This window comes from Neurospora hispaniola, assembly GCF_033458365.1.
Source record: "Neurospora hispaniola strain FGSC 10403 chromosome Unknown B0T23scaffold_4, whole genome shotgun sequence".
Taxonomy (NCBI): domain Eukaryota; kingdom Fungi; phylum Ascomycota; class Sordariomycetes; order Sordariales; family Sordariaceae; genus Neurospora; species Neurospora hispaniola.
The window spans coordinates 251,139-273,688 of record NW_026944409.1 but is presented as its reverse complement, the minus strand read 5'-3'; the positions used below and the strand labels follow the sequence as shown (position 1 = coordinate 273,688).

Here is a 22,550-nt window from a genome sequence, read left to right as displayed (position 1 = left end):
TCAAATCCCCATCTCACTTTTACTTTGACTTCCACGTACTTGTACCCTCCCCTTCCCCTTCTTATTCTTCATCGCCCGCTCACACGCCGACATCGTCTTTCCCCTCTGAACACGCTGATGTCGCGCCAAGAAATCCTTTCGCACAAACGACGTCTTACAATCGTCACACTCGAACGGGTCCAGCAAGATGCCGATTTCCTCGGCATACTTTTTGTGAGTGGTGCGGTAGTGTTTTTTGAGTTCTTTGGAGTGGCCTTTGTAGGTGCATTTACCGTAGCGGTCGTCGACGGGGGCTTTGCAGGGTTTCTTCTCAGGAGATTTTCGGCTGCTGGAGGAGGAGCTGGAAGCGGAGCTGGAAGAGAACGTGGAGGATGTGGATGGTGAGGGAGAGGGAGCTGATGAGGTGGTGTGGTTGATTGGCGAGGTTGGGGATGGAAATGGTGCTGGGATGTGGGATGGGTGTGATTGGGAAAAGTGAATGTGAGAAGGGATAGGTGAGTGCCAGTCCTGGGATTGGAGGCAAGTGGCTGATAGTGGGAATTGAGCACCGGATGGCCAGACACCGTTCATAGGTGTTGTAAAGGCTATCGGCGTCTCGGGTGGGATGGCTGTAGTCAGTGTGGCGTTGCTAAGTTGCGGGTTGTAACAAGGCTGAATGAGCGGTTCCTGTGGAATGATTGGCGGATATTGAAAGAACGACTGCCCCTGCTGCTGCTGAATGAATGACGGGTTTGGCGCGTTGTGTTGTTCGTCTCCAACTGTACAAAGTTCCTCTCCACCATACATGTATCCCGATTGATCATGATGCTGTTGCATTGGGAATCCCCCACAGCGTTGCTTTACAGCCAAACCACGGGCGTGGATATGCGGCCGGTCCAGCTTGTGTGAGTTCTGGATAGAATCGCTCGTAGACTAAGTCTCGTAGCTAGGATTGCCATTGCTTTGCATCATGATGGCTGGGGGGTTTGGGATAGAGTGCAGGGTGATGTAAAAGTTATACATGTCGTCCACATTGAGTTGCGCCAGGTTGTAGGTTCCAGCAAGCTCATTGGCTGACACGGCCATATTCCAGGTTCCAAGCGTCTCTTGGAGGACCGCATGCTGCGCGGCTGTAATGTCGTGCATGGTGTCAGCAGGTGCAGCATTCAAGCCGGTGGGGTCTTGTGCGACAGCCGGCGAGTCTTGCTCCATTCCCACAGGGGAGAAGCCGACGTCATTGGGGCTTCCGGCAACGCTTCCGGCGTACGACGACAAGCCCGACGAAGTGGACGGCGAATTGACGATGGAGGGAGAAGGAGGCGAGCGGCCATCTTGGACAGTGCCACAGCCATCAAAGTCCACGTGGTCTGGCGTGGATACCGCTGCGACTTGTTAGGTCTTGCATGACACCGTCGAGGGTAGGGTGAGGGGATGTATGTACATTTAACGTCCATGTGCAGTGTCAACAGGCTGGGGTCGATACATTCATCCACCACAGCCGGGGGAGCTGGAACGCGGTCGCCCATGGCAATGCGGACACTGCGATGCGAGCTGGTTGCTGTCAAGACAATGTGTGATGGTCGTATCGGTGATGACAAGAGAGATGATGTGAGCATGGGTAGTCATGAAAGAGAAGAGGGGAAGGGATGGATCAAACGAGGCCTACTAAGGCGTGAGGCCCCTTTAAAAGGACGCTTGTGTTCCACTTTGACAAGGAAGAGTGAGGGAAAAAGTGAAGAGCTGAGTGGGCTGTAGGCCTCTCCCGTCCATCAATGGCAGTGACCCGTTGGATGTGACCACTTGGAGTGTCGAATATCCAGCAACAAACAGACGATATCTCGTCGAGAGTCTGAAGAAAACATGGTTGAAAAATGCCTTGTCCAAAGAGTGGACAACACGCCATCCTGCTTTGGTAACCGGCCTGATTGTGATTGGCTGCTCATGTCGGGCCTCACGCAGGATGGTGGGTAGATGAGGTCGGCTAGAGATTGGTTATATCGAGCAGAATGTTTGCAAGTAGCGTAATCGGCGGCAGGCGCCGAGACCTCATTCTGCAGTCATGGCCGCGTCTGCGTTGCTTTGTGTCGTGCTGGCTGTGGATATTCCTGCCCGTCTCTTGTTGGATTGATTCAACCGACATGATTGGTTGATCACAAGGAGCGGGGGCATCGTTGCTTGGTGGGGAAGAACGAAGTGGGAGGACCCGACATGTCACCCAATCTTCAATTCTGCCCGCCTTTTTTTTCTTTTGTTTTATTTGACGCCTTATTTCCACGACATGTGTTGATGCATGTCCAAACATCAAACACGGCAAGAGGGAGGTCGGGAACTGGAAGAAAAGAAGAAAATGTCTCAGATGATCGCTGCCCGTTATTGCGCTGCCTCTGCCAACGACCACTCACCAAATCCGCCGGCGTCAACTCGACTTTTCCACTCCAGCAAACGGGAGCCTTGATGTTGTCAAGAGAGTAGAGGTATACACATTTCCCACGCCACCACTGAAACCATGGAGTCCTCAGACACCCAACATGGCACTCCAATCAAGATGGCTCCCAAAATCCTCCACCGTTTCTACGAGCCTATCATGCTCCTCGAAGCCCTCAAGGGGCCCATTGGCGAACCATCATCTGGCCCCTCCCCGGCCATGCGCGTTGACGACGAGGATCCCAAACAGCTCTTCCAGGCCTTCGTCTACAGGCTTGCTCATGTCTGTGATCGAGAAAAGGGCGGCAATACGGTGACATCCATCATGGTCCTTGACACTAGCAATGTCTTGGCAGCTGTGCAAGAGGTCCGATATGTCTTTGGTGTCAACCAAGCTACCCCTCGCCATCTGGAGCACACGGCCGAGTTTCTGCGTACTGTTCTGGAAAAGGTAGCGAGTGCTCCGCCAAAGAGTGATAGGGAGGGCCGAGAGGCGGCCGAGAGGGAGCTGTGGCAGACTGTCCTCCGCTTCAATCGACCGAGGGTCAAGTTTTATCTCAAGTCGCTGAGGGAGAAGGCAGAAGACTGTTTACGGCAGTGTGAGGTGGACGAGAAGGAGGAGGATCGCGAGGTAGCCAGAGGGCTACAGGACTTGCTCGAGTCAGAAGACTATACCGTCACGGAAATGACGTCGGAAGCAGAGTGTAAGTCACCAACACCATGATCCCGTCATGGCCTCGCCGTCCGTCACTAACACGCCCAGACGACCAGAAATGCAACACCATCACCCGACAACTCAAGAGCATCTTCGCTTCCACACGCCTCAATGCCATCCTAATTGCCCGCGCCGCTGCCGGCCGCACCGCCATGACTGGCCACGCCAGTATGGAATGCTGGTCTGATCTAGTGCACGTCGCCCAGCGCATCCGGGCCTACCGCGCCTCGGTGCACTCCTTCTTCAAAGCCCGCGACGAATGGCCACATCTCTTCCAAGGCAAGACCCGTATTGTCGCCATTCCGAGCGCCGACCTCCAGGACACGCCCCGACGCAAAAAATCCCTTCAAGCCGAGAGCATCGTTGGCCGCATGACCTCCAACGAGAAACTGATGACCATCTTCAAGCGCTTTGTGCAAGACTTGCAAATGCACAATCTCGACACCAGACTAGTAGACGCCTACGAAACAAACAAGAAACTGGCCGTCCATTCCGAAGTGCTCCTGCACCATTGGCTCCTTACTGATCGCGGCAAAGGCGAAATCAGTCCCACCATGTTCTTCAACTCGTGGCCTTATATCGGCTCAAGCAAGCCCACCTGCAAGTTATGCAAATACTACTTTGATGAATCGCGATCGGGCGTCGAGGTTCGAGCTTCCCATGGAAACTTGTATCCAAAGTGGCGATTGCCAGACGTCTACGACTTCCACGGCCCCGAAGCAGTCAAAAGGAGGCAGATCATGTTGGACAGGATTCTACAGCGCGTCAGGACCGAAGTGTTTAATGTCATCAAGAAGAAGAGCCCGTTGAGCTATAAGCACGAAGACTCAAATACTTGGTCCGCCACGATGCATCTCGATGATCGGCTGACACAGAATCAGACAGACGCGGGGACAGACGCCGGGACGAGGGCAGGCACGGTGGCGGATTGGGACGACAATTCGTCTGTGATTGTGCATCGAGCTGATGCGGAGCCGGCGCCGGGCATTGAGAATGATGTGGACAGCAATGCATCTTTGGACTCCATGCAAGCTATGGAGGGTAATGTTGAAGATCTTCGAGGCCTTCATCTGCATGACAAGGTCGACGAGGTTGATGTGCGTACTCAAACGGGTATGGTACAGGATGAAGACGAGGATGATGATGACGATGATGACAATGGGGGAGGGGCGGCACTTTAACCTTTGGAGGCTATCGTTGGTGAACACAAGACCTGAAATCGGGTTACCTTTTCGCTTCCGTCACCAATATCAGTAGTCAGGCCCCCCAATAGCCCCTCGCAGGTCTATATGCGGGATGATCGTTCGGGTGGATGGCTTTAGGGAGGTCCAAATTTGTATATGTATCGCACTCATCTCCCGGTTTAACGTCGAGATATCGTACCGTTGCCACATAATCATCCCGTCCGCTTATTGCAGCTGCAGCATCACAAAGAAACCCCCGAACCCCAAACTTCGGCATGCCGAGTTATTGCAATTATGATCACCATGCGACGTAAGAAATCCGAGGCAAACACGGCAAACAGATGAAGCCACCGAAGCTAGCAAACCGATCAACAACGATTGACCTATAGTAGACTTGAGCAGCCCCAGACTTCCCCGCAAAGCCAAAATAGTCAGGGCTGTAAGTGGTCCAAGATGTGATGCCGCCCCTCCGATCTCGTGGCTTCCGGGACCCGCGGGTGCGGGGAAAGATTGTCTACAAATGTCGGTGGGAGGGATGATATAACAACGATTGTATTCCCTAATAGTCGGGTACCTGAACTTCTTTGTCTCTCCAGAATCCCGAGATAAATCTACTATTCTTTCACACAAAGCAAGCAACCACCGAACCACCATGACAGACAACCAACAACCCCGTCCCTTCAAAAGAGCAAGTCTACCACTCCCGCCCACCCCCTTTACATACCTACCTAGGTACCTATCTTACCTAACTCCCAACACAGATCTACATCATAGGCGCCGGCCCCTCCGGCCTTCTCCTTGCCCTGCTCCTCTCCCGCCATGGGCGGCGTTCCCTTTCCTCCCCCTTCGGATCACCCGGCGGCGGCGGCGGCGGCGGCGGCGGCGGCGGTATCCCCGTAACCATCCTCGAAGCCGCCCACCAACTCGACTCCCGCCCGCGCGCCGCCCACTACGGCACAGCATGCATTCCCGACCTCATTCGCGCAGGCATCATTGACAAGATCCGCCGTGATGGCGGATTTGTCCTGTCGACCATGACGTGGAGGAGGCCAAGGACTTTTGAAGAAGTGGGCGGGTTTGAGTCCAGTGGGTTGAGGGGTGTTTCGCTAGATGGGCTGGAGGGAGTTCCGGAGGGGGGGGTGGGGGTTGGGTGGAGGAACTGCTAAAAAAGGAAAAGGAAAAGGAAAAGGAAAAGGAAAAGGAGAAGGAAAAGGAGAAAAAGGAGAAGATATGAGGACGCATTGTCTTGTCTTGCAAGATTTGTTGGAGGTGATGCTTGAGGAGTGTGTGGAACGGGGGGTGGAGGTGGTTTGGGGGTGTAGGGTTGTGGGGGTTGGGCATACGGGACTTTCTTTAGGGGATAGGGATGGGGGAAAGGATGGGGAAGAAGGGAAGGGAGAGGAAAAGGGGGCTTGGGTTGAGGTTGAGGTTACGGGGGAGGATGGTGAAGTCAAGGAGAGGAAGAGGTTTGGTGGGGAGGGATGTATCGTGGTGGGCGCGGATGGAGCGAATAGTGCGGTTAGAAAGGGACTGTTTGGGGATGAGTTCCCGGGGTTTACGTGGGATCGGACGATTATTGCTACGAATGTGAGTTTCAAACCCGTTTCTCAGAAAGAATAGATGGAAGGAGTGCATACAGTTCGACATGGAAATGCATGTGGCTGACGGACGTGAACAGACATACTACGACTTTGACAAATTCGGCTGGTCCGACGCCAACTTCATCATCGACCCCGATAACTTTTTCGTGCGTCTTCCCCCCCATCACTAACCTCTTCCACCTCTGGAAATAAACAACAGATGGCAGCCCGCATCTCCCCCTCCACCCCCTCCCACCCCGCCCTCTACCGCATCACCTACGCCGAAGTCCCCAACCTCACCCACGCCCAATACCTCGCCCGCCAACCCTTCAAATTCCAATCCATCCTCCCCGGCTCGCCCACCCCGGACCAATACCAACTCCTCACTCTCTCTCCGTACAGAATGCACCAGCGCTGCGCGCCCTCCTTCCGCGTCGGCCGTGTGCTACTAGTAGCAGACGCCGCCCACCTGTGCAACCCCTGGGGCGGCCTGGGTATCACAGGCGGTTTTGTGGATGTAGGCGGGCTGTATGATTGTCTGGCGGGGATCTGGGATGACAAGGCGGATGAGGAGGACATGTTGGAGCTGTATAGTGAGAAGAGGATGGAGAAGTGGAAGACGATTATTGACCCGGTGAGTCAGGAGAACTTTAGGAGGGTGAGTGGGCAGCTTGAGTTGGAAAAGGATGAGTTTTTGGGGGCGTTGAAGGAGGTGAAGGGGGATGAAAAGGGGGTGGGAAAGGTGTTGTTGGGGATGATGGGGGTTAGGTATGATTTTACGGGGCATTATAGGCGGTGAGGCACTGGGGGAAAAAGAAAGGGGTGGGATGGATGGGGTTGAGTGTGGTTTAGGCTTTTGGTCGAGTGAAGCTCGGCAATTGGACAATGGGAAGAAACGGACCAAGAATGATGCTGAGAATTTCGGGAGATGGGATTTTGTCGGGGAATTGGTCGCGGCAGCTGAGTAGCAATACCGAAGACATTGAGAGGTCATTGCTCAGGAAGTGGATATTTTTATCGCACAATGCTTCATGACACTCACAGATTGCTCGACCAGACAATCTCCAACCTTGTTAGCTTCCCCCCTCTGAAATCCTCCCCCAACAAACTTTGCTTCAGTCCCGCTCCTTCTGTCGTCAAAAACTTACATCCGCGCAATGTAATCGAGTGTCTATTTAGAGTTCTGATCCCGGAGACATCTTTTTGAAATTGCTACTAATTTTATGCCCACGAACAGAAGCTTCTTCTCCAATGCGATTTGTATCCAAGAAACCTTATATACATCCTTTTACACAACAAACAACAACCACACCACCCACCAAGTTTTCTTTCAGTTCAAGCACTCAACCCCTTCGCAACCCGTCTAACACCATACTTCCCCGCAGAAGCATACGTGCTACCCATCTCTCCCCACTTGATATTCGAAAATGTCACCCGCGCATCCGGCTTCTTCTGCAAAATCAGCTTCGGATCGCCCTCGGTCGCACTACACGGTCCACTGTCCTCGGCATCCAACCAATTCATGAAACCGCTCTCATCCGCCCAGATACTAAAGATCAGCACCATGCCCCTTCCCATCGCCTCGCCCATGGTCTTGAGTCCCCCGCGCTGCATCGTCCACGAAGAAGTCTTTTCGCAGAACTGCGTACTAACTGAATCCGTCGATTTCCCGTCTACGGTGATTGCCGCGTTCTTGATCAGTTTTCCATTCTGATACCACAATCGGCGGATCTCCACCAACACGCCGTCTTCGCGGCCATTGTCAGTCAGGAATTGTGTGGTGACGGTGAATTTCTGGGTGGTGTCGATGGTTTTGGCAGGAGGAGCAAGGCCGTAGAAATCGTGGACTCCCTTCTGGTATTCGTTGTAAGTGCATCCCCACTGGTCGCAGACGCCCTGGGACTGGCCGCACTCGGTGTCTCCCGTGCACTTGTAGACGCGCTCAATGGAGCAGGGGTGCGGGGTGAAGGACTTTGCGCGGGCGTTGGCTTCGAAGATGTCCATTTCGTTGCAGCACGCGCCGTGGGTTTTGTTGATGTTTGCCTGGAATGGAACCGCGTTAGCACTTAGCCACGCAGGTACAAGTAGAAGGAACGGAAGACAGTATTGGAGACAAACCTCGCCATTGATAAAATCCAACTTGGGACACTGCGCATCGCAATACCCCGTGCCATACTCCGCTCCTGCAGCATTGAGTTCCCCCCGTCCACCATCCATCAACATCTCGCTCAAGTAAAACGCCCCGTTCATGCCACAAGGCAAGTTACTAACGTCCACATCGAAGGAAATCTCCTTCCCCAGCAACTTGACAGCTTCATAGTTCTTGCCGTCCTCAGCCACGAGATAAGTACGCGGCGAGCTTGTCTTGTATTGTCCTGGGTTCGACGGGTCAGACACCCACTGGTTCAGCGTCAGGGCGTCTCCGTCGGTCTTGACTCCCAAAGAAGCATAGTCGACGCCTTCGAGAGCGCAGTTGGCTGCGCAGGTGGCGGCGTCGGGGCAGAGAGGACCGCCTACGACGCAAGCGGTCGATGGGTCACCGATCTTGTGCAGAGGACGTTGAAAGGCGTCGAGGACGATGGAGGTTGAGACGGTTTGGCACCCGCCGGAGAGGGTGCAGCGCTTGGTGGGCAGTTTGGGGTGGGATTCGGGGGTGAGGGTGCCGATTTGTTGGGCGGAGACGAGGGAGGCGGTTAGGCCGGTCAAAAAGGCGAGCTTGTGAACCATCTTGGGCGTCTGTCTAAAGGCCTAGGTAATGACGCTTAGATGACACCGATGGAATGGATGCAGTCGGGTGGTGAAGTATATGGATGCCATGGTGGATGATTGATGATATATATCACGACCGATGAATTGTGTGAAGTCTGTCGGGAGATACAGGGCCTTGGGAATGACGGGTTGAGAACACCGAATACAACCTCCAGACCGGCATTGCCGTCTCTCCTTGGATTTCGCCACGTTTGAGCGGAAGAAAGAACCGAAGTCGAGGTCTTGAACTTGTGTTGATCAGGGATCGGGGCATGATTCAAGGGAGATTTTGGCGGTGGATGGTGTCTTGAGACGGAGTGACACCCCGACATGCGGGTACATAAGGGGATTTCCAAGATTTTGGAAGACGTTTATTACGAGAGAATCGTGCTTATATCCGGTGATGGTCGTAGCAAAATTCGGAAGTACGGGCCATTGTCCAGGACGTCACGACGGTGGGCTTAGTTCCGTTGCCGGCGAGCCTTGTTCCGTCGATGTTGGATGCCATTTTCGGTAACTCGGTCACTCGGAGCCGATGGTTCATCTTGGCGAGCTTGGATCTTGGTCCCTGCCATTTCCCCGCATGTTCCGGTCCAGACCCTGAGGCTGTCAAGTTTTTGAAGGTATGGAGAAGTCAGCAGTTTGAGGTTAATGGAGTTGTCTCAAATGAGTGTCGTTATGCGGATCTGAATAGGTAAGCAAGAAGAGCTGGCCGCAAATCGGAATCAGGTAGCCGAATGATCACACCGACCGAACCTCGAGAGAAGCGCTCCAATCGCCCAAGGGTCTGATATGCCTCTCGCGGTCCTTATCCGAAATCTGTTAGCGGTTCCCAGGCGCGAAGTCGCAACTTTCAGGCGCCGTGAGTCGTCACTGTGAGAGGCCATCAAATGAGAAGATGAGATATGGTTGAGGTCCTTTACCAGGATGCTGGAGACTTTTGCTCTTGTTGGTGATGGCCATGGTTAGGTATTGTTGTTCAAGTTGCAAAAATGCGAAATTGAAGTCATGGCTGAAGCTAGGCAACTGGGCCTTGTCAAGCCACCCAATTCTCAACTTTCTTCGTCTTCCTTTTCGCCTCTTCAACACTCATCTCCATTCGTGAATCGGCATCAGCCATTGACGAATCCCGTCCATCACCAGCTCTCCAAAAGCGATTTTACCTTTCCCTGGACCATTTTACCGATCGATTCCCCGCACCTCGCGAATATTGTTTGGCTCCGGCGTTTGGACGATTGAACGCTTTGAGGCCATGATCAACAACTTTCCGGATCTCGCAAATCTGAAATCGTTACCTGTCGCGTTCTCCGTCTTAAACGTGACCACTATGTATTTCTTCCCTTCAACTTGACTTTGGGCCTCCACCCCCCAAGTTGGCCAAATGAGTATAGGTCGGCGACGGTAGTCACTTGTTCTGTCAACTTACTGAGAACAACTTCATATAATCATCGTCCGCCTATGTTCAATATTCATTTAACGCCATGACCAGCTTCCTCTTTTCTCATCCAAGAACATTGGATGGTACCGAGAATGGACGTGGTCAAGTCACCGTCACAGTGACAGCCTTGAGTCTCCATGACCGGACACCCCAATCCCCAGATTCATGGACAACCAGCGTGGGGTAATTCTCAGCATTAATCATTTACGTTCCCAATTTGTTTACATTCAGGAAAATGCATGGCTTACACCCCCTTTGGCTGTTGGTGATACTCGGTCGGCATTGGCAGCCATACCCTCCAGGTGTCCTTAATTCTCGGTAGATACAGGTATGCTACGAAAATCACAGCGTTTATTTATGTTCAATCATCTATATTATAGGTGTCACTTTGCCTTACCAGCGGACCTACTTCGTCTTCCTTCCAGGTCCAGGGCTTAAATTCCACCTGCGCCTTCTCACCTGTCTCATCCAACCCATTCTCCATCCCATTTTCCTCCCATCACCACCCCCTCTCTCAAGTCCGAATAGGAATACAACCCATCAACTTCACCTTCACATTCCTTTTCCCCTTTGCGCCCTCAGCGTTATACAACCCCTCCAAAGCCTTAACCTCCCTCAACGCATCCCTTACCCCCTCACTAACCTTGACCTCCTCCCCTCCTCCCCTCCCCCACACATCCCTTTTCCCACCCCCATCGTTTTCCTCCCCCAAAACCTCCCACATACTTCCTCCCTTTATGTTCCCCGTAGTTCCCATCCCCGTCCCAGTCCCCTCAACATCCCCCTCCCTCACCTCTACAAACAACGCCTCACTCCCTTGTCCCTCCCCTCCCATAAACGTATCACACTCAGGACTCACCCAGAACCATTCGCTTCTTGGACGAATCTCCGGATGGAGGATATAGATCGTTTCTAGGCTGGGTAAGTTATCTGGAAACAAGAATGCCAAGTCGGCGGGTAATGGACCGGGCCCGTTAGGAGGGGAGGCGGAGTCCCAGAGGAAGGCGACGCGCTTGAGGCCTTGGAGAACTGGTAAGGCGGAGGAGAGGGAAAAGGGGTGGGAGCCTGATAGGTTGGTTAGGGCTGGGGAGGTGGTGATTAGTATGTTGGAGGGGGATGGTTGAGTGGGAGAGGAGGAAAGGTGGTAAGGGGCAAAGGTGATGTACTGCGAGCGTTTGGAGAAGGGGGGTGGGCGGAGGAGGCAGATGACGTCTGTGGAGACGTCGATGGTGGGTTTGGGTTCTGGATTTGGATTGTTGTTTTTGATATCGCTGGTATCCTTCTTCTCATCCTCCGTTGATGGTGGTGGATACAGCTCGGTAAACAACTTCCTCCTCGTTAACTTCTTCTTGATCATGTCTTTCATTGTTAGTAGGGCGTGGTCGCGCATCTGTGGTTTTGGTTTGCTCGTTAGCTTTTATTCTTCTTCCACTTTTCTTTTCGTCTCCCAGTTCTTCCTTGCTATTTCCTCTCTTTTCCCTATTTCCTCTCTTTTCCCTCATTTTCTTCTCCTCCGTCTCCCTCCAATTACTTCTCTTCCGCCATTTTACCCCATCCATGATCACACCACCATCTCTCTCTCACCCATGTCTCACAGTCTCTCATTAAAATACTACAACGTAAAATATACTCACCACCTGATTCCCAAAACTCACCCCCGGAACAACCGGCCTCAACGTCGTCACCGAACTTCTATACTCCTCAAACCACTTGAGGAACTCCTTCCCCCTTTCCTGCTGCTCCCATGGCGTATTGGGATCTTTTTGCTCACATTCATCTATACACTGTCCGAGATCTTGTAGGATGTGCGAATCGTGGATGATGGCGTCTTGGACGAGGGAGAGCTCAAGAAAATGAAATGTGTTTCGGGGATTCTTGGTCTTTGGAGCTGAAAATCCTTTGGGTTTGGTAGCTGACGCTGGTGCTAGAGCTCTACTGGGAGAGGGCGGAGCTCGAGCTGGGGACGGAGCCCTAGATGGACCGTGAGAAGGCGCTCGAGAAGGCTGCGCTGTTCTTGCCGGTGCAGGAGTCCGATTTCCACTGCTCGTACTTCGAGCCGGGGAGTTCCTGCCAGATGTGGACCTGTCGTTTTGTCTTTCTCTCGGTGGTGGGGATAACCGACCAGACCTTAAGCCGCCTGGCTGGTGATTGTTGATGATCTGGTTACTTCGTCGCGGGTAGGGCGGTGGTGATCTGGATCTCTGACGGTCATTTCTCGATCCGCCATAGTCTGATCTCGGTGGAGGGTTGCGTCGGTCTGGTGGGTTTCTCGACGATGAGCTGTAGTTTGAATTCGGGTAATTTCTCGCTGGCGGGTAATCACGTTCCCTACGGTTATCGTCGTCCCGTTGATCTCTTTGTGAACGTGGCGGTCTTGGTGGTAGACCGCGGTCGTTGTCGTAGTACTTCTTGTCGGGGTATCGGCGGGACATCTTGGTCGGTAGTCAACAATCCGGTTTTCAATGAGCACTCCTCTTTACAGAAAAAAATAACAAGTTCAAAACCAAGGATGCAGGAAGGAAAACAGAGGAGGGGTCATTGCTTTTGACTTTTGCGACGGTTCAGTTAATACAGCAAAGCACACACGTTATTCTGGAGCAGAACCTTCATTGTTCGCAATACATCCCGTTGCCGTCCCTGAAATAGAACATCCAAACAAACAGCCTTTGTTTCTTGACCCATTTATCCTATTCATCGTACAAAGAGTATAGACAAATCATCACATGCCTCATTCACACCAAGAGAGACAATAGCATTCTTTCTCCCGTCGTCTGCGCAGACTCTCAACCTGTAAGCCATATTTCCCTGAGACACAACTTCTCAGCTTCTCCTCGAGAATAATGTATTTCCGCACCCCAAGACAACATCTACCGCCCTCTCAATCTCGTCAACCACCCTCCAGGTCCACCACTGCCATTAGGTCCCGCATCTCTCTCCCCACACCATCTCACTCCCCCCTCTCCATTCTCTCCCTCCCCTCCCTCATCATTTTCACCAACTCCTCCTTCTTCCTCAGAACCACATCATCCCGTCTCAACATCTCATGCCACAACGTCAAGAACCCTGGCTTCTTGATCTTGCTCCCAATTCCGTTTCGTCTCCCGTCCCCATTAACCTTCCCCCCTGTTTCCCCATCCCCATCCCCCTCTCCATACTCACTCGACGAGCCCTCAGGCCTCTCCACCACCCCCTTCAACCCCCCCGGTAGATCCTCCCAAAGCGCCACCTGCTCACTCCTAACTCTTCCACCAACCCCATCCTCCATTGCCCTCCTCCCCTCCCCCCCAGGACGAGCATAAACACCCCTCCGCCTCCTCACCCACCCCAGAATCCCCGCTCCCAGTGCCATATCCCTCCAACTCGGCGGTCCATCCCTTTCCCCTCGTTCCCATCTAACCATCTCCTTCCCGTCTTTCCCACCGCCTACACCAATTCTAGTATCAAGTACCTGTACGCACGGTACCCTCAAGTTACACTCCTCCGTTCTTGAAACTAGGGCATGTACTCGAGCAGCAAAGATGGGTATCTGTTGGATGAAAAACTGTTCCTTGTCGGCTGGGGAGAGGAAATTGTAGAAGGCTTGGCATTCAACACGCGAAATGGATGCTTGTTGGCGAAGACCGGGGATAAGGTCGACGCCACCTAGCCGGACTTCGAGTTGGGTGAGACCGTTGGAGAGGTTGGTGGCCGCTGCAAACATATGGTTGTTCCGTGCTCGGGTTTCGGCGTCTATTTCTGATGGTGCGGTGCGGAAAGTAAGGTTGGACTCAGGTCGAGGCCTGACGGGCGTGCTGGGGATATTAAAGGGAAGCATGTCACTCTCGGGGTCGAATGTATTTGGTGGATATGGCATGTCAAAGTACTCGGTTGGAGTTGGTGGTCTTTGAAGCGGGGCCGGAGATGGTAAACGGGGCGAGCTGATGATGCTTACTGGAGGTATCGTGGGAGGAATGGCCGAAGGTCCTCCTTCGGACTCAGTCCATGCTGCGAAATGAACTCGTTTCTCGGATTTTGGTGGTGGAGGAGGGACCTCACTCGAGGACAAGGGAACAGGCTTTCGTTCAATCGCGTGAGTTGACATATTGAGATCAAGTCTCTGGGCAAGATGGTTGATTGAAGACAGGTAGAGGGATGTTCTTGCATAAAGGATAAGGAAGAAAGATGGATACAATTTAAACACACCTGTGCATGATCCACGCTGTTTCTCGGCGAGGCCGATGATGAAACACGGACTTGGACTTTAAAGGATGGCGGAAATTGATTGTAACTGTCCAAGGTTGAGCTGCTAGGCGATTGACGCAAGCATGATCAATACTTCGATAAGGAGCTAGTTGATCTCGTTTGCCGTGATAAACATTCCATGATGAGACCCTGGAATGCGTCATGACATGCAATCACTGCGAGTAACGACATAAAACACAGCGGCAAAGATTTCCCACGACAACAAGTTGGAATTATAGCTGTCAATGAGAATATGGCCAAAATTGTACAGAGAGTGACGAATTGCTCCCCTATTAGTTTGAAGATCCGACTCATCATCGACTCGACTCTTCCACCTCTCATTACATGCCGTCGTTGTGAAGATCACCCCTTTTTGTAAACACAATTCTATCTGATCACCAATTCACCAAGAAATCCCACGACTGTCACCTCATCCCAAGGACGGAACGACAAGCCGTAAAAACATGCAAATGGTATTCGAAATATTAACACAATTCCCAAGCGGGACAAATGAGAAAAAGAGTGAGAGAACCGCTCAGAATCAAAGTCAAGCGACTTGTCATAAAACAAACATCTCAGCCCTTCAGCGACGAATAGACCAACGAAGACCCTTGGCCTTCACCTCTTCAGAAACACCCCAAGGCTTTTGAGGAGTAGAGGCGGTGTTTGGCACAAGTGCCCGGCATGCGGCAGTGGTGCAGTCATTCTCCGTCCAGGCGACCTGGAAGTCATCAGCCCACCAGGTCACGGGCTTGCCGGCAACCGTCAACGTGATGTTGACTGCAGTCAAGTTGGTGAATTGCAGTGCAGTAGCAGAATCCAGGATCTGATGGCGGAGAACACAGCTGTCAATGTTCTTGCAAGCGCCAACCACAAAAGTCTTGTTCGCCTGGATCACATCGTGAACACCGTTCCACTGGATGCCCTTGACGTTGAAGACGCATGGCTCAACAGTCGAGTTGCAACCAAGGCTGACACCGAGGAAGTCGAAGCGGAAGCAAGGGTTGTTGCGAAGCTGGGCGAGGCCGATTTGTGCAACGTTCTTGGATGCGCCATCGTATTGAACCATCTGGGACCCAGAGGACGGGACAAAGCGCGACTGAGGCGGAGGCACGACACGGAAGTCATCCGAGAACAAGAAGCGGTGATACGGACGAGGAACGAGCTGATGGCGCACAACCATGGCACTGTTGGTGTCGCTGTTCAGTGTCTCGGGAGCGGGAATGTCATCAAACTGGAGCAAACGTCAGTGATCTTGAACTGCAGAAAAGGGGCCAAGGAGAAACTCACCCTGAAGGTGTAACCACCACGATCACCAAGTGAGCCGCATGCAACAGACGCCGTAGAAACCGAGTCAGGGGCAACCGAGGAAGGGGTGGGAATAACGGTAATATGCGCAGCACGGGGGTGAATATGGCCAAGGCCAAACTCGGTCTGGGGAGGAGGAACCTCTTCACCAGCAGAGGACTCCGGCGGGACCTCGAATGACAATGTGGGAATCGCCTGCTCATCTGACGAAGTGGAGGGCTCGGGAGTCACAACGGGAATGCTCTGGCCACCGCCGGATGAGTCGGTAGGCTCGATAGGCTGGCCACCACCGGCAGCGCTGGTAGGTTCAGAAGGCTCGATAGGCTGGCCACCACCGGCAGCGCTGGTAGGTTCAGAAGGCTCGATAGGCTGGCCACCACCGGCAGCGCTGGTAGGTTCAGCAGGCTCGGCAGTCAGAGTGGGAATGGCTTGGCCCTCGTTAGAAGAGCTGGGAGGCTCAGTTGTCAGTGTTGGGATGGCCTGTTCCCCGGATGCAGTGCTAACGGGCTCTGGAGCAACGGCTGAGGGAGTTGCGGGCTCTGAACTGATCACAGCAAGGGTGGAACTGCTCAGCATCAGGACGGTAGATGAGTCACTGGGTGATGGTAGAGAAGGCGCTGAGCTAATGACAGCCAAGGTTGAGCTGCTTAACATCAATACAGTGGATGACTCGGAGGACGGGGCTGGCGCAACAGCGCTGGCGGAGATATAGCTGGTCGAGGACTTGGTACAAGTGGTGTCAATGGAGTACGTCGGCCACATGGTAACGACAGAGGGACCAATGCCGCCGTTCTGACCGGGGTCAAAGAAGGCGCCGCCATTGCTGGTGGTACACGAGGTGGTGGTGACCAGTGTGTTCTGAGGCCAGACAGTGAAGATCGAAGGCAGAACAGTGACGACTTGAGGACCCAGAGCAGGTGCCGTCGCAATCACAGCGGAGGGACGTGCCAAAGTCAAAGTGGTCGCAAAAGCACCACCGCCAATTGCAGAGGGAGAGTTGAGACCGTTACCGGAACCGTTGGGATCGATGGTGACAATGCTTGGGCCAGAGCCAGGACCAGAGCCAGAACCAGAGCCGAGAGTAGTGGTGAATGCAACGACCGAGTAAAGACCAGAGCCAATAGGAATGGTTTCCGATAGGACAACCTCCGACACGGTCAAGATAGGACCAGTAGACTGAGCAGCGCCAGCTCCTCCCTGAGTAATGGTGAAAATGGAACCGGCACCAGCGTTAGGTGAACCGTAGCCTTGAGGGCCATTGCCAGAACCGAAGGGACCGTTATTCGAACCAGAGGGTCCGTTGCCAGAGCCCGATGGAATGGTGAAGGTGAGGGCAGTGGCAAAGCCAGTTGCACCGGGTTGTAGACCACCGGCAGCCCCGGAAGGCAATTCAGTGATGGTCAAGACAGGACCAAGACCGGAGTTGGGTGAACCGTAGCCTTGAGGGCCATTGCCGGAACCAACGGGCCCACTGCCATAACCAAGAGGCCCGTTCCCGGAGCCGAAGGGACCATTGTTCGAACCAGAGGGTCCGATGCCAGAGCCCGATGGAATGGTGAAGGTGAGGGCAGTGGCAAATCCAGTTGCACCGGGTTGTAGACCACCGGCAACCCCGGAAGGCAACTCAGTAATGGTCAAGACGGGACCAAGACCGGAGTTGGGTGAGCCATAACCCTGAGGACCATTGCCCTGTCCGGAGCCTTGGGGTCCACTGCCTTGCCCATTGCCAGGCGACGACAAAGTGACGGTGAATGCAGTGCCGACACCATTCCCACCAGGTTGGACACTTCCGGTAGGAGCAGCACCACCCTCAGTGATAGTCAAGACATTGGATGGGCCATTTTGAGTGGCTGCTGGGTTGCCGCCGCCAGGAATCGTAAGAACAGTAGGATGTCCATCAGGTCCAATCACAGTGATGACTTCTCCACCGGGAAAAGAGCCGCCATATGGAGTCGCAGAAGGCTGAGCCGTGACGCCTCCAGCACCGGCCGGAACGGTGACGATGGATGGTGAACCAGAAGGCAATCCCTCAGTCACAGTCAGGATGCCTCCCTGACCGACAGGAGCCGTGTTGCCGCTGGCAGGAACGGTGACGGCGACAGGTGTACCAGAGAGCGTGAGAGTAAACACTGTGCCAGCTGCAGGAGTGGCCAAGCCATTGCCTCCCTCGGTGACAGTCACGACGCCGGAGCCAGTGGCGGGGTTGCCGCCTGGGTTGCTCTGAGGAAGAGGAACAACGACCGGTGTGCCGTCAATGGTGATAGTGAACTCGCCATTGTTAGGGGAGCTTCCAGATCCAGACCCTGTTCCATAGCCAGTGGGGGACGGACCCTCAGTGACAGTCAAAACATTGGAAGGGCTGGAGCCGGAGCCGCCGCCAACAGGAATGGTGACAACATACGGTGAACCAGAAGTGGGAGTGATGGTGAAGACCGTGAGGCCACTGGGAAGAGAACCAGCACCAGACCCGGCACCAGAGCCGTATCCGGGAACATTGACAGAACCGCTGGCAACAGTGGGCTGAGCGGCCGGAGCTGTTGCAGGAACGGTGATGGTGAACAAAGTCCCAAACTCAGAAATGACAATCTCCGATGAGGCAGGCGAGGTTGTGAAAGGCAAGGACCCAGATCCAGGAAGCGTGATGGTAAAGAGAGTTCCCGACTCTGAAACGACAATCTCAGAAGGTGTGGGCGAAGGACTAGACGGTTGTCCCGTCACACCAGGAGTGTATGTGACAACCACGGGTGTAGCGAACCCATCAGACGGCCCGAGGGTGATCGTGATGGGAGAAAGCCCACTAGAGGAACCAGTGGGGTTGGAACCAGATCCGAATGGGTTGCTACCACCGTTTCCATACCCTGCAGGACCACCGCTGACCGAAGGTGATGAGCCAGATCCCGATGATGGCTGGAGGGTGTAAGTGACGGCATAGGAAGACTCGGTCTCGCCTGGTCCAGCGGGAACGGTGTAAGTGACAACGATGGGAGACCCAGAGGCAGCAGATGGAGAACCAGCAGGTTCCGTGACGGTAATCACGCCAGGCTGGTCATTTCCGCCGCCATAGCCGTAAGGATCGCTTGCAGACGGACCAGACCCGGAACCGGAGTTGTCAGGAACAGTGACGGTCAAGACAGCTGATGGGCCATTGCCACCCGAGCCGTACGAGCCGCTTCCGGGGAAGGAACCGCTGGAATCGGTGGTCTCGGGAACGACAACAGTGACAACACCGGACGGGCCATTGGTGTTGACAGCAGAAGGAGAAGCGCCAGAGGGATAGTCTGAAGCGAGAACCGTGAAAGTGACAAGGCTGGGCTGGCCATTAGCTCCGGTAAGTGTGAGGGTCAAGCAAGTCGACTGATCATCATCGCCTGAACCAGAGGAGCCGCTTCCGGGAGTCGGTGGAACTGTGACGGTAACCGGACCCGAAGGGCCATTATAGGGTGCCGATGGAGCACCACCATTAGGGAACGCTGAGGCAACTGGAACAGTAACAGTGGCAAGACTCGGCTGGCCGTTGGCTCCAGTAAGCGTAAGAGTCAGGCAGGTTGACTGACCCTCGTCGCCTGAGCCAGACGGGCTGCTGCCAGGGAGGACAGAGGCGCCTGGAAAGGGGAAAGCTGTAACGGTGACCGGATCCGAGGGGCCATTGTAAGGCACAGAAGGAGCACCGCCAACGGGGAAACCAGAACCAGCTGGAACAGTGACAGTCAAAAGGCTAGACTGACCATCAGAGTTTGCTCCAGGAATTGTCAGCGTCAAGCAAGTCGACTGGCCGTTGCCATACCCAGGACCGCTGCCTTGGCCACCCAAGCCTGAACCCGGAGTGCTGCTGGCAGGAACCGTAAGCGTGACTGTGGGAGCTTGGTTGCCGGAGCCGAAGCCAGACTGACCAGAACCTTGGCCAGGAAAAGACTGAGTGGGAGCGCCAGCTTGGGGAACAGTCAAAGTGACAGTGTCGGGTGATCCATTGCCCGCAGGAGCAGCAGAGCCGCCATAAGGAGGGTAGCCAGTTTCGCCTGACGATCCGCCATTCTGACCGGGCTGAGTGGCCTCGGGAACAGTGACAGTGACGGGCGATCCGCCATTCTGACCGCCTTGGTCGGGAGACGAGCCGGCACCAGGTGTCAAAGTGAAGACGCCGGTGTAGCCAGGCGAGTTGCCATCAGCAGGGACGGTGTATGTGACCAATGTGAGACCTGATGAATCCCCAGCGGACACAGTGCTGTGAACGCCAAAAGGACCAAGTGGGATAGTCAGATCAGTCGGTCCGTATGAGGAGCCCGGGTCGCCAGGTGGGTAGGGGAGGTTGGGTGTCACAGTGAGAGTCTCGACAAGAGGAGTGGGCATTCCAGGCTCGGCAGGAATCGTGTAAGTGATTGTCAGAGGATTCGGACCGCCGAAGAATGGTGGGTAGGACTCCTTGCCTCCCTGAATCGTGGTGAGCTGAGGCAAAGGAACGGTGAGGGTATTGCCGGAACCAGGGTTGCCGGAGCCGCCAGCCCCAGGTGTGAGCGCATCGGAGCATGTCGAGGAAAGGAGACCTCCAGGCACTGGCAAGTTGGTTGGCACTTGTGGACCAGCCGATGTACCGCCGATGACAGTGACAAGCGGACCAGATGTCGCGCCATTCAGGCCAGGAGCTGAAACGATGGTAGACCATGACCCAGGACTGTCTGCAACGTCAGGAATGGTGACAGTGAGCACAACAGTGGCCGACTGGCTGGGGCCTTCCGGTATTGTGAGAGTGACAACTTCACCGGCCTGCCCAGATATTTGAGGAACAGTCACAGTCACTCCTGCTGGAGAGGAACCGGAGCCCGAGCCGCCGGGAATGGTGATTGTGATATCAGAACCAGAGCCTGGAAAAGCTGGGCTGGGAGATGCTTGGGGGGCAGTGACTGTGACAATTGAACCAGGGGAGTTACCGTTGCCGTTATTGCTAGCACCAGAACCAGCGCCAGGTGTGTTGATTGTGATGGTTGATACCGGGATGGTGACCGTGCTCATGGGAGTAGAGAGAGCTGTGATGGTGATGGTGACAGGTTCAAGAGTGTCAGCAGAGCCGAAGGGAGAACCGAAGGGGGAAGACTCAGTGGTGCAGGTGGAAGAAAGAAGACCATTGTTGCCAGAACCAGAAGGTGAACCGAATGACCCGGGAGACCCGGCACCAGGATCAGAACCGCCAACAGGAACCGTGAGAGTGAAGACCGAACCAGCTGGGGCAGCAGCAGTCGGAGAGTTGCCGCCGGGGACAGTGACGAAGACAGTGCCTTGGTCTGTCTCGGTGCTTGTGCAAGTCGTGTCGATGTCGTAATCGAGGCTGTGGAAAGGACAAGTCAGCAGACAAGAAAAGAGACAATGGCATCGGATGGAGAAGGGATGGGAAAGGACTCACTTGCGAGGGACAACAGCACCGGATGTTGTCCAGGCTATGCCCGAGAGCACGCCCAGAGACGCGTTGAGACGCATCTTGGTGTCAGCGACTGGATGCCGAAGTGGTGATCTTGCCTCTCAAGGTGAAGAAGAGAAGATAACGATTTGGACACAGTAGGTGATAATGAGCGTGATGCCAGAAGAGAAAACGCCAAAAGGCAAGAAAGTAGGCGGGAAATCTGATGATGCCGGGATCAACAAGGTGAAGAGAGATTGAGTTGAGAGGAGAAGGATGAGGAGGATGAATCGAGAGAACGACAAGAGGAGCAGGACGGCGGTCTTATGTAGGCCATCTGAAGAGCCATCCTCGTCTCCCACCCTTCAAGCAGATGACGAGAGGTCAGGGACGAGCAGCATGTCGACTTCCTTTGCGTTCAATGATCATAACATTGGGGAGGAAGGTGTTGTGGTGGAAGTGGAAGATTGCGCATCGTGGACAAAATAGAGGAGGCAAGCATGTGGACATCAATCGTGCGAAAGTCGACGAAGGGGGAAGGACTTGATGGCATGAAAAGCCACTCTCGACCGCAGCGGAAATGAGAAACATGATGTGCTTGATTGTCATGGAAGGAGCTCAGGGGACTTCAATGAGGGGACTGGTCCATGTGAGATCATCAAGAAAGACGTTCCTTCCTCAACTGCCATCTCTGTCTGTAAGAGAACTTGGCCATCGAGATTTGGGACTGAGAAAATCCACCCAAACTTCTGTATCCTTTCCTCAACATATCGCTCCTTCCCGCTTGCAAACTTTTTGTGATGACCAACATCATCGAGGACCGACGGATTGAGATTGGACACATTGACTGCGGTGGAGTAGCAACGAAGTCATCCTCGTCGACCTCGAATCGCGGCAGGAGTGAAAGGAGGCCGCACTTCCCATTGGGAGTCGTCCCCAACCGAACCAAGGTGAAGTTTCGGAGTTGGCTGGCGGGCAGGCTTCCACGGAGACGGGACTGAGTTGCAAGATCGATGTCCCTGGTAAGAAGCGCTCGCATGGATGACTGCAGGTACCTCTACCCTCTGCGATGGACGGAGCTGAGATGAGTGACCTTGTGTTCCTTCCTCCAGTCGTCCCTCCTTCCGCTGACCAAACTCAAAGTTCCGTCACAACATTCAGTTGCCCCAATAATCCCTGGCAAATTTGTTCTCCTTGGCAGTTTCCTGCTACTCAAGCAACCGAACTGTTTGTTTGTCGCCGTGCTTCTTTGAGAAATATCGGAAAGGTTCACGCAGCATCATATGTGAAGCCCATCCATCACTTCCGCAGTTCTGCTCTAAATCAAATAGAGATACGTAAGCGATTTGCGGCAACTCTACGCCAGCTGCGTTATCTCGGAGGGAAAGGCCGTTCATAACTAAAGGAGACGACTGAATGTTGTTTCAATCACCGAGGTACGTGTGAGTAAACGGGTTGGTTCTGTGCGTGGCAATGCACTGGCGAGTAGTATATATTCTTTCCTTTCTTCTTGGTGTGTCAAGGTTGGTGTGATAGCGATTTGTTGAACAGAATGGAGGTGACA

At 53.9% G+C, this 22,550-nt stretch overlaps 8 protein-coding genes across 8 annotated transcripts; 2 read left to right on the top strand and 6 right to left on the bottom strand.

Annotated features, from left to right (window-relative positions):
• Nucleotides 1-1,505, bottom strand: B0T23DRAFT_317061 (uncharacterized protein; the record flags this gene model as incomplete). Its single annotated transcript, XM_062834975.1, has 3 exons — nt 1-837; nt 1,012-1,310; nt 1,421-1,505. The coding sequence occupies 3 exons, from the start codon at nt 1,503-1,505 to the stop codon at nt 1-3; spliced, it is 1,221 nt and encodes a 406-aa protein (XP_062692531.1).
• A 1,019-nt stretch (nt 1,506-2,524) lies between these two features.
• B0T23DRAFT_315529 (uncharacterized protein) lies at nt 2,525-4,299 on the top strand (the record flags this gene model as incomplete). Its single annotated transcript, XM_062834861.1, has 2 exons — nt 2,525-3,107; nt 3,167-4,299. The coding sequence occupies 2 exons, from the start codon at nt 2,525-2,527 to the stop codon at nt 4,297-4,299; spliced, it is 1,716 nt and encodes a 571-aa protein (XP_062692530.1).
• A 540-nt stretch (nt 4,300-4,839) lies between these two features.
• On the top strand, nt 4,840-7,025 carry B0T23DRAFT_337271 (uncharacterized protein). Its single transcript, XM_062835822.1, has 6 exons — nt 4,840-4,990; nt 5,064-5,400; nt 5,516-5,634; nt 5,680-5,889; nt 5,981-6,049; nt 6,103-7,025. Exons 1-6 carry the CDS (start codon nt 4,955-4,957, stop codon nt 6,679-6,681), a joined length of 1,350 nt encoding a protein of 449 aa, XP_062692529.1. The 5' UTR covers nt 4,840-4,954; the 3' UTR covers nt 6,682-7,025.
• A 4-nt stretch (nt 7,026-7,029) lies between these two features.
• On the bottom strand, nt 7,030-9,053 carry B0T23DRAFT_133471 (endoglucanase EG-1 precursor). Its single transcript, XM_062832232.1, has 2 exons — nt 8,001-9,053; nt 7,030-7,925 (listed from the first exon to the last, which is right to left on the bottom strand). The coding sequence occupies exons 1-2, from the start codon at nt 8,607-8,609 to the stop codon at nt 7,218-7,220; spliced, it is 1,317 nt and encodes a 438-aa protein (XP_062692528.1). The 5' UTR covers nt 8,610-9,053; the 3' UTR covers nt 7,030-7,217.
• B0T23DRAFT_404213 (uncharacterized protein) lies at nt 9,022-9,593 on the bottom strand (the record flags this gene model as incomplete). The annotated part of the gene is made up of 2 exons (XM_062838877.1): nt 9,022-9,236; nt 9,554-9,593. 2 exons carry the CDS (start codon nt 9,591-9,593, stop codon nt 9,022-9,024), a joined length of 255 nt encoding a protein of 84 aa, XP_062692527.1.
• Nucleotides 9,594-10,582: 989 nt separating this feature from the next.
• Nucleotides 10,583-12,537, bottom strand: B0T23DRAFT_453264 (uncharacterized protein; the record flags this gene model as incomplete). Its single annotated transcript, XM_062841169.1, has 2 exons — nt 11,724-12,537; nt 10,583-11,458 (listed from the first exon to the last, which is right to left on the bottom strand). Exons 1-2 carry the CDS (start codon nt 12,498-12,500, stop codon nt 10,583-10,585), a joined length of 1,653 nt encoding a protein of 550 aa, XP_062692526.1. The 5' UTR covers nt 12,501-12,537.
• A 478-nt stretch (nt 12,538-13,015) lies between these two features.
• Nucleotides 13,016-14,149, bottom strand: B0T23DRAFT_428382 (uncharacterized protein; the record flags this gene model as incomplete). Its single annotated transcript, XM_062840131.1, has 1 exon — nt 13,016-14,149. The coding sequence occupies one exon, from the start codon at nt 14,147-14,149 to the stop codon at nt 13,016-13,018; it is 1,134 nt and encodes a 377-aa protein (XP_062692525.1).
• A 621-nt stretch (nt 14,150-14,770) lies between these two features.
• Nucleotides 14,771-21,164, bottom strand: B0T23DRAFT_133446 (uncharacterized protein). Its single transcript, XM_062832231.1, has 3 exons — nt 20,993-21,164; nt 15,580-20,917; nt 14,771-15,523 (listed from the first exon to the last, which is right to left on the bottom strand). The coding sequence occupies exons 1-3, from the start codon at nt 21,064-21,066 to the stop codon at nt 14,873-14,875; spliced, it is 6,063 nt and encodes a 2,020-aa protein (XP_062692524.1). The 5' UTR covers nt 21,067-21,164; the 3' UTR covers nt 14,771-14,872.
• Nucleotides 21,165-22,550: the final 1,386 nt, after the last annotated feature.

Coding starts and splice junctions, on each gene's coding strand:
- B0T23DRAFT_337271 (XM_062835822.1), top strand. CDS start 4,955: ATGACAGACAACCAACAACCCCGTCCCTTCAAAAGA. Junction 4,991..5,063: donor AACCCCGTCCCTTCAAAAGA/GCAAGTCTACCA, acceptor CTCCCAACACAG/ATCTACATCATAGGCGCCGG. Junction 6,050..6,102: donor TCGACCCCGATAACTTTTTC/GTGCGTCTTCCC, acceptor AATAAACAACAG/ATGGCAGCCCGCATCTCCCC.
- B0T23DRAFT_133471 (XM_062832232.1), bottom strand. CDS start 8,609: ATGGTTCACAAGCTCGCCTTTTTGACCGGCCTAACCGCCTCCCTCGTC. Junction 7,926..8,000: donor TGGATTTTATCAATGGCGAG/GTTTGTCTCCAA, acceptor GTTCCATTCCAG/GCAAACATCAACAAAACCCA.
- B0T23DRAFT_133446 (XM_062832231.1), bottom strand. CDS start 21,066: ATGCGTCTCAACGCGTCTCTGGGCGTGCTCTCGGGCATAGCCTGGACA. Junction 20,918..20,992: donor GGTGCTGTTGTCCCTCGCAA/GTGAGTCCTTTC, acceptor TCCTTTCCACAG/CCTCGATTACGACATCGACA. Junction 15,524..15,579: donor GTGGTGGTTACACCTTCAGG/GTGAGTTTCTCC, acceptor CGTTTGCTCCAG/TTTGATGACATTCCCGCTCC.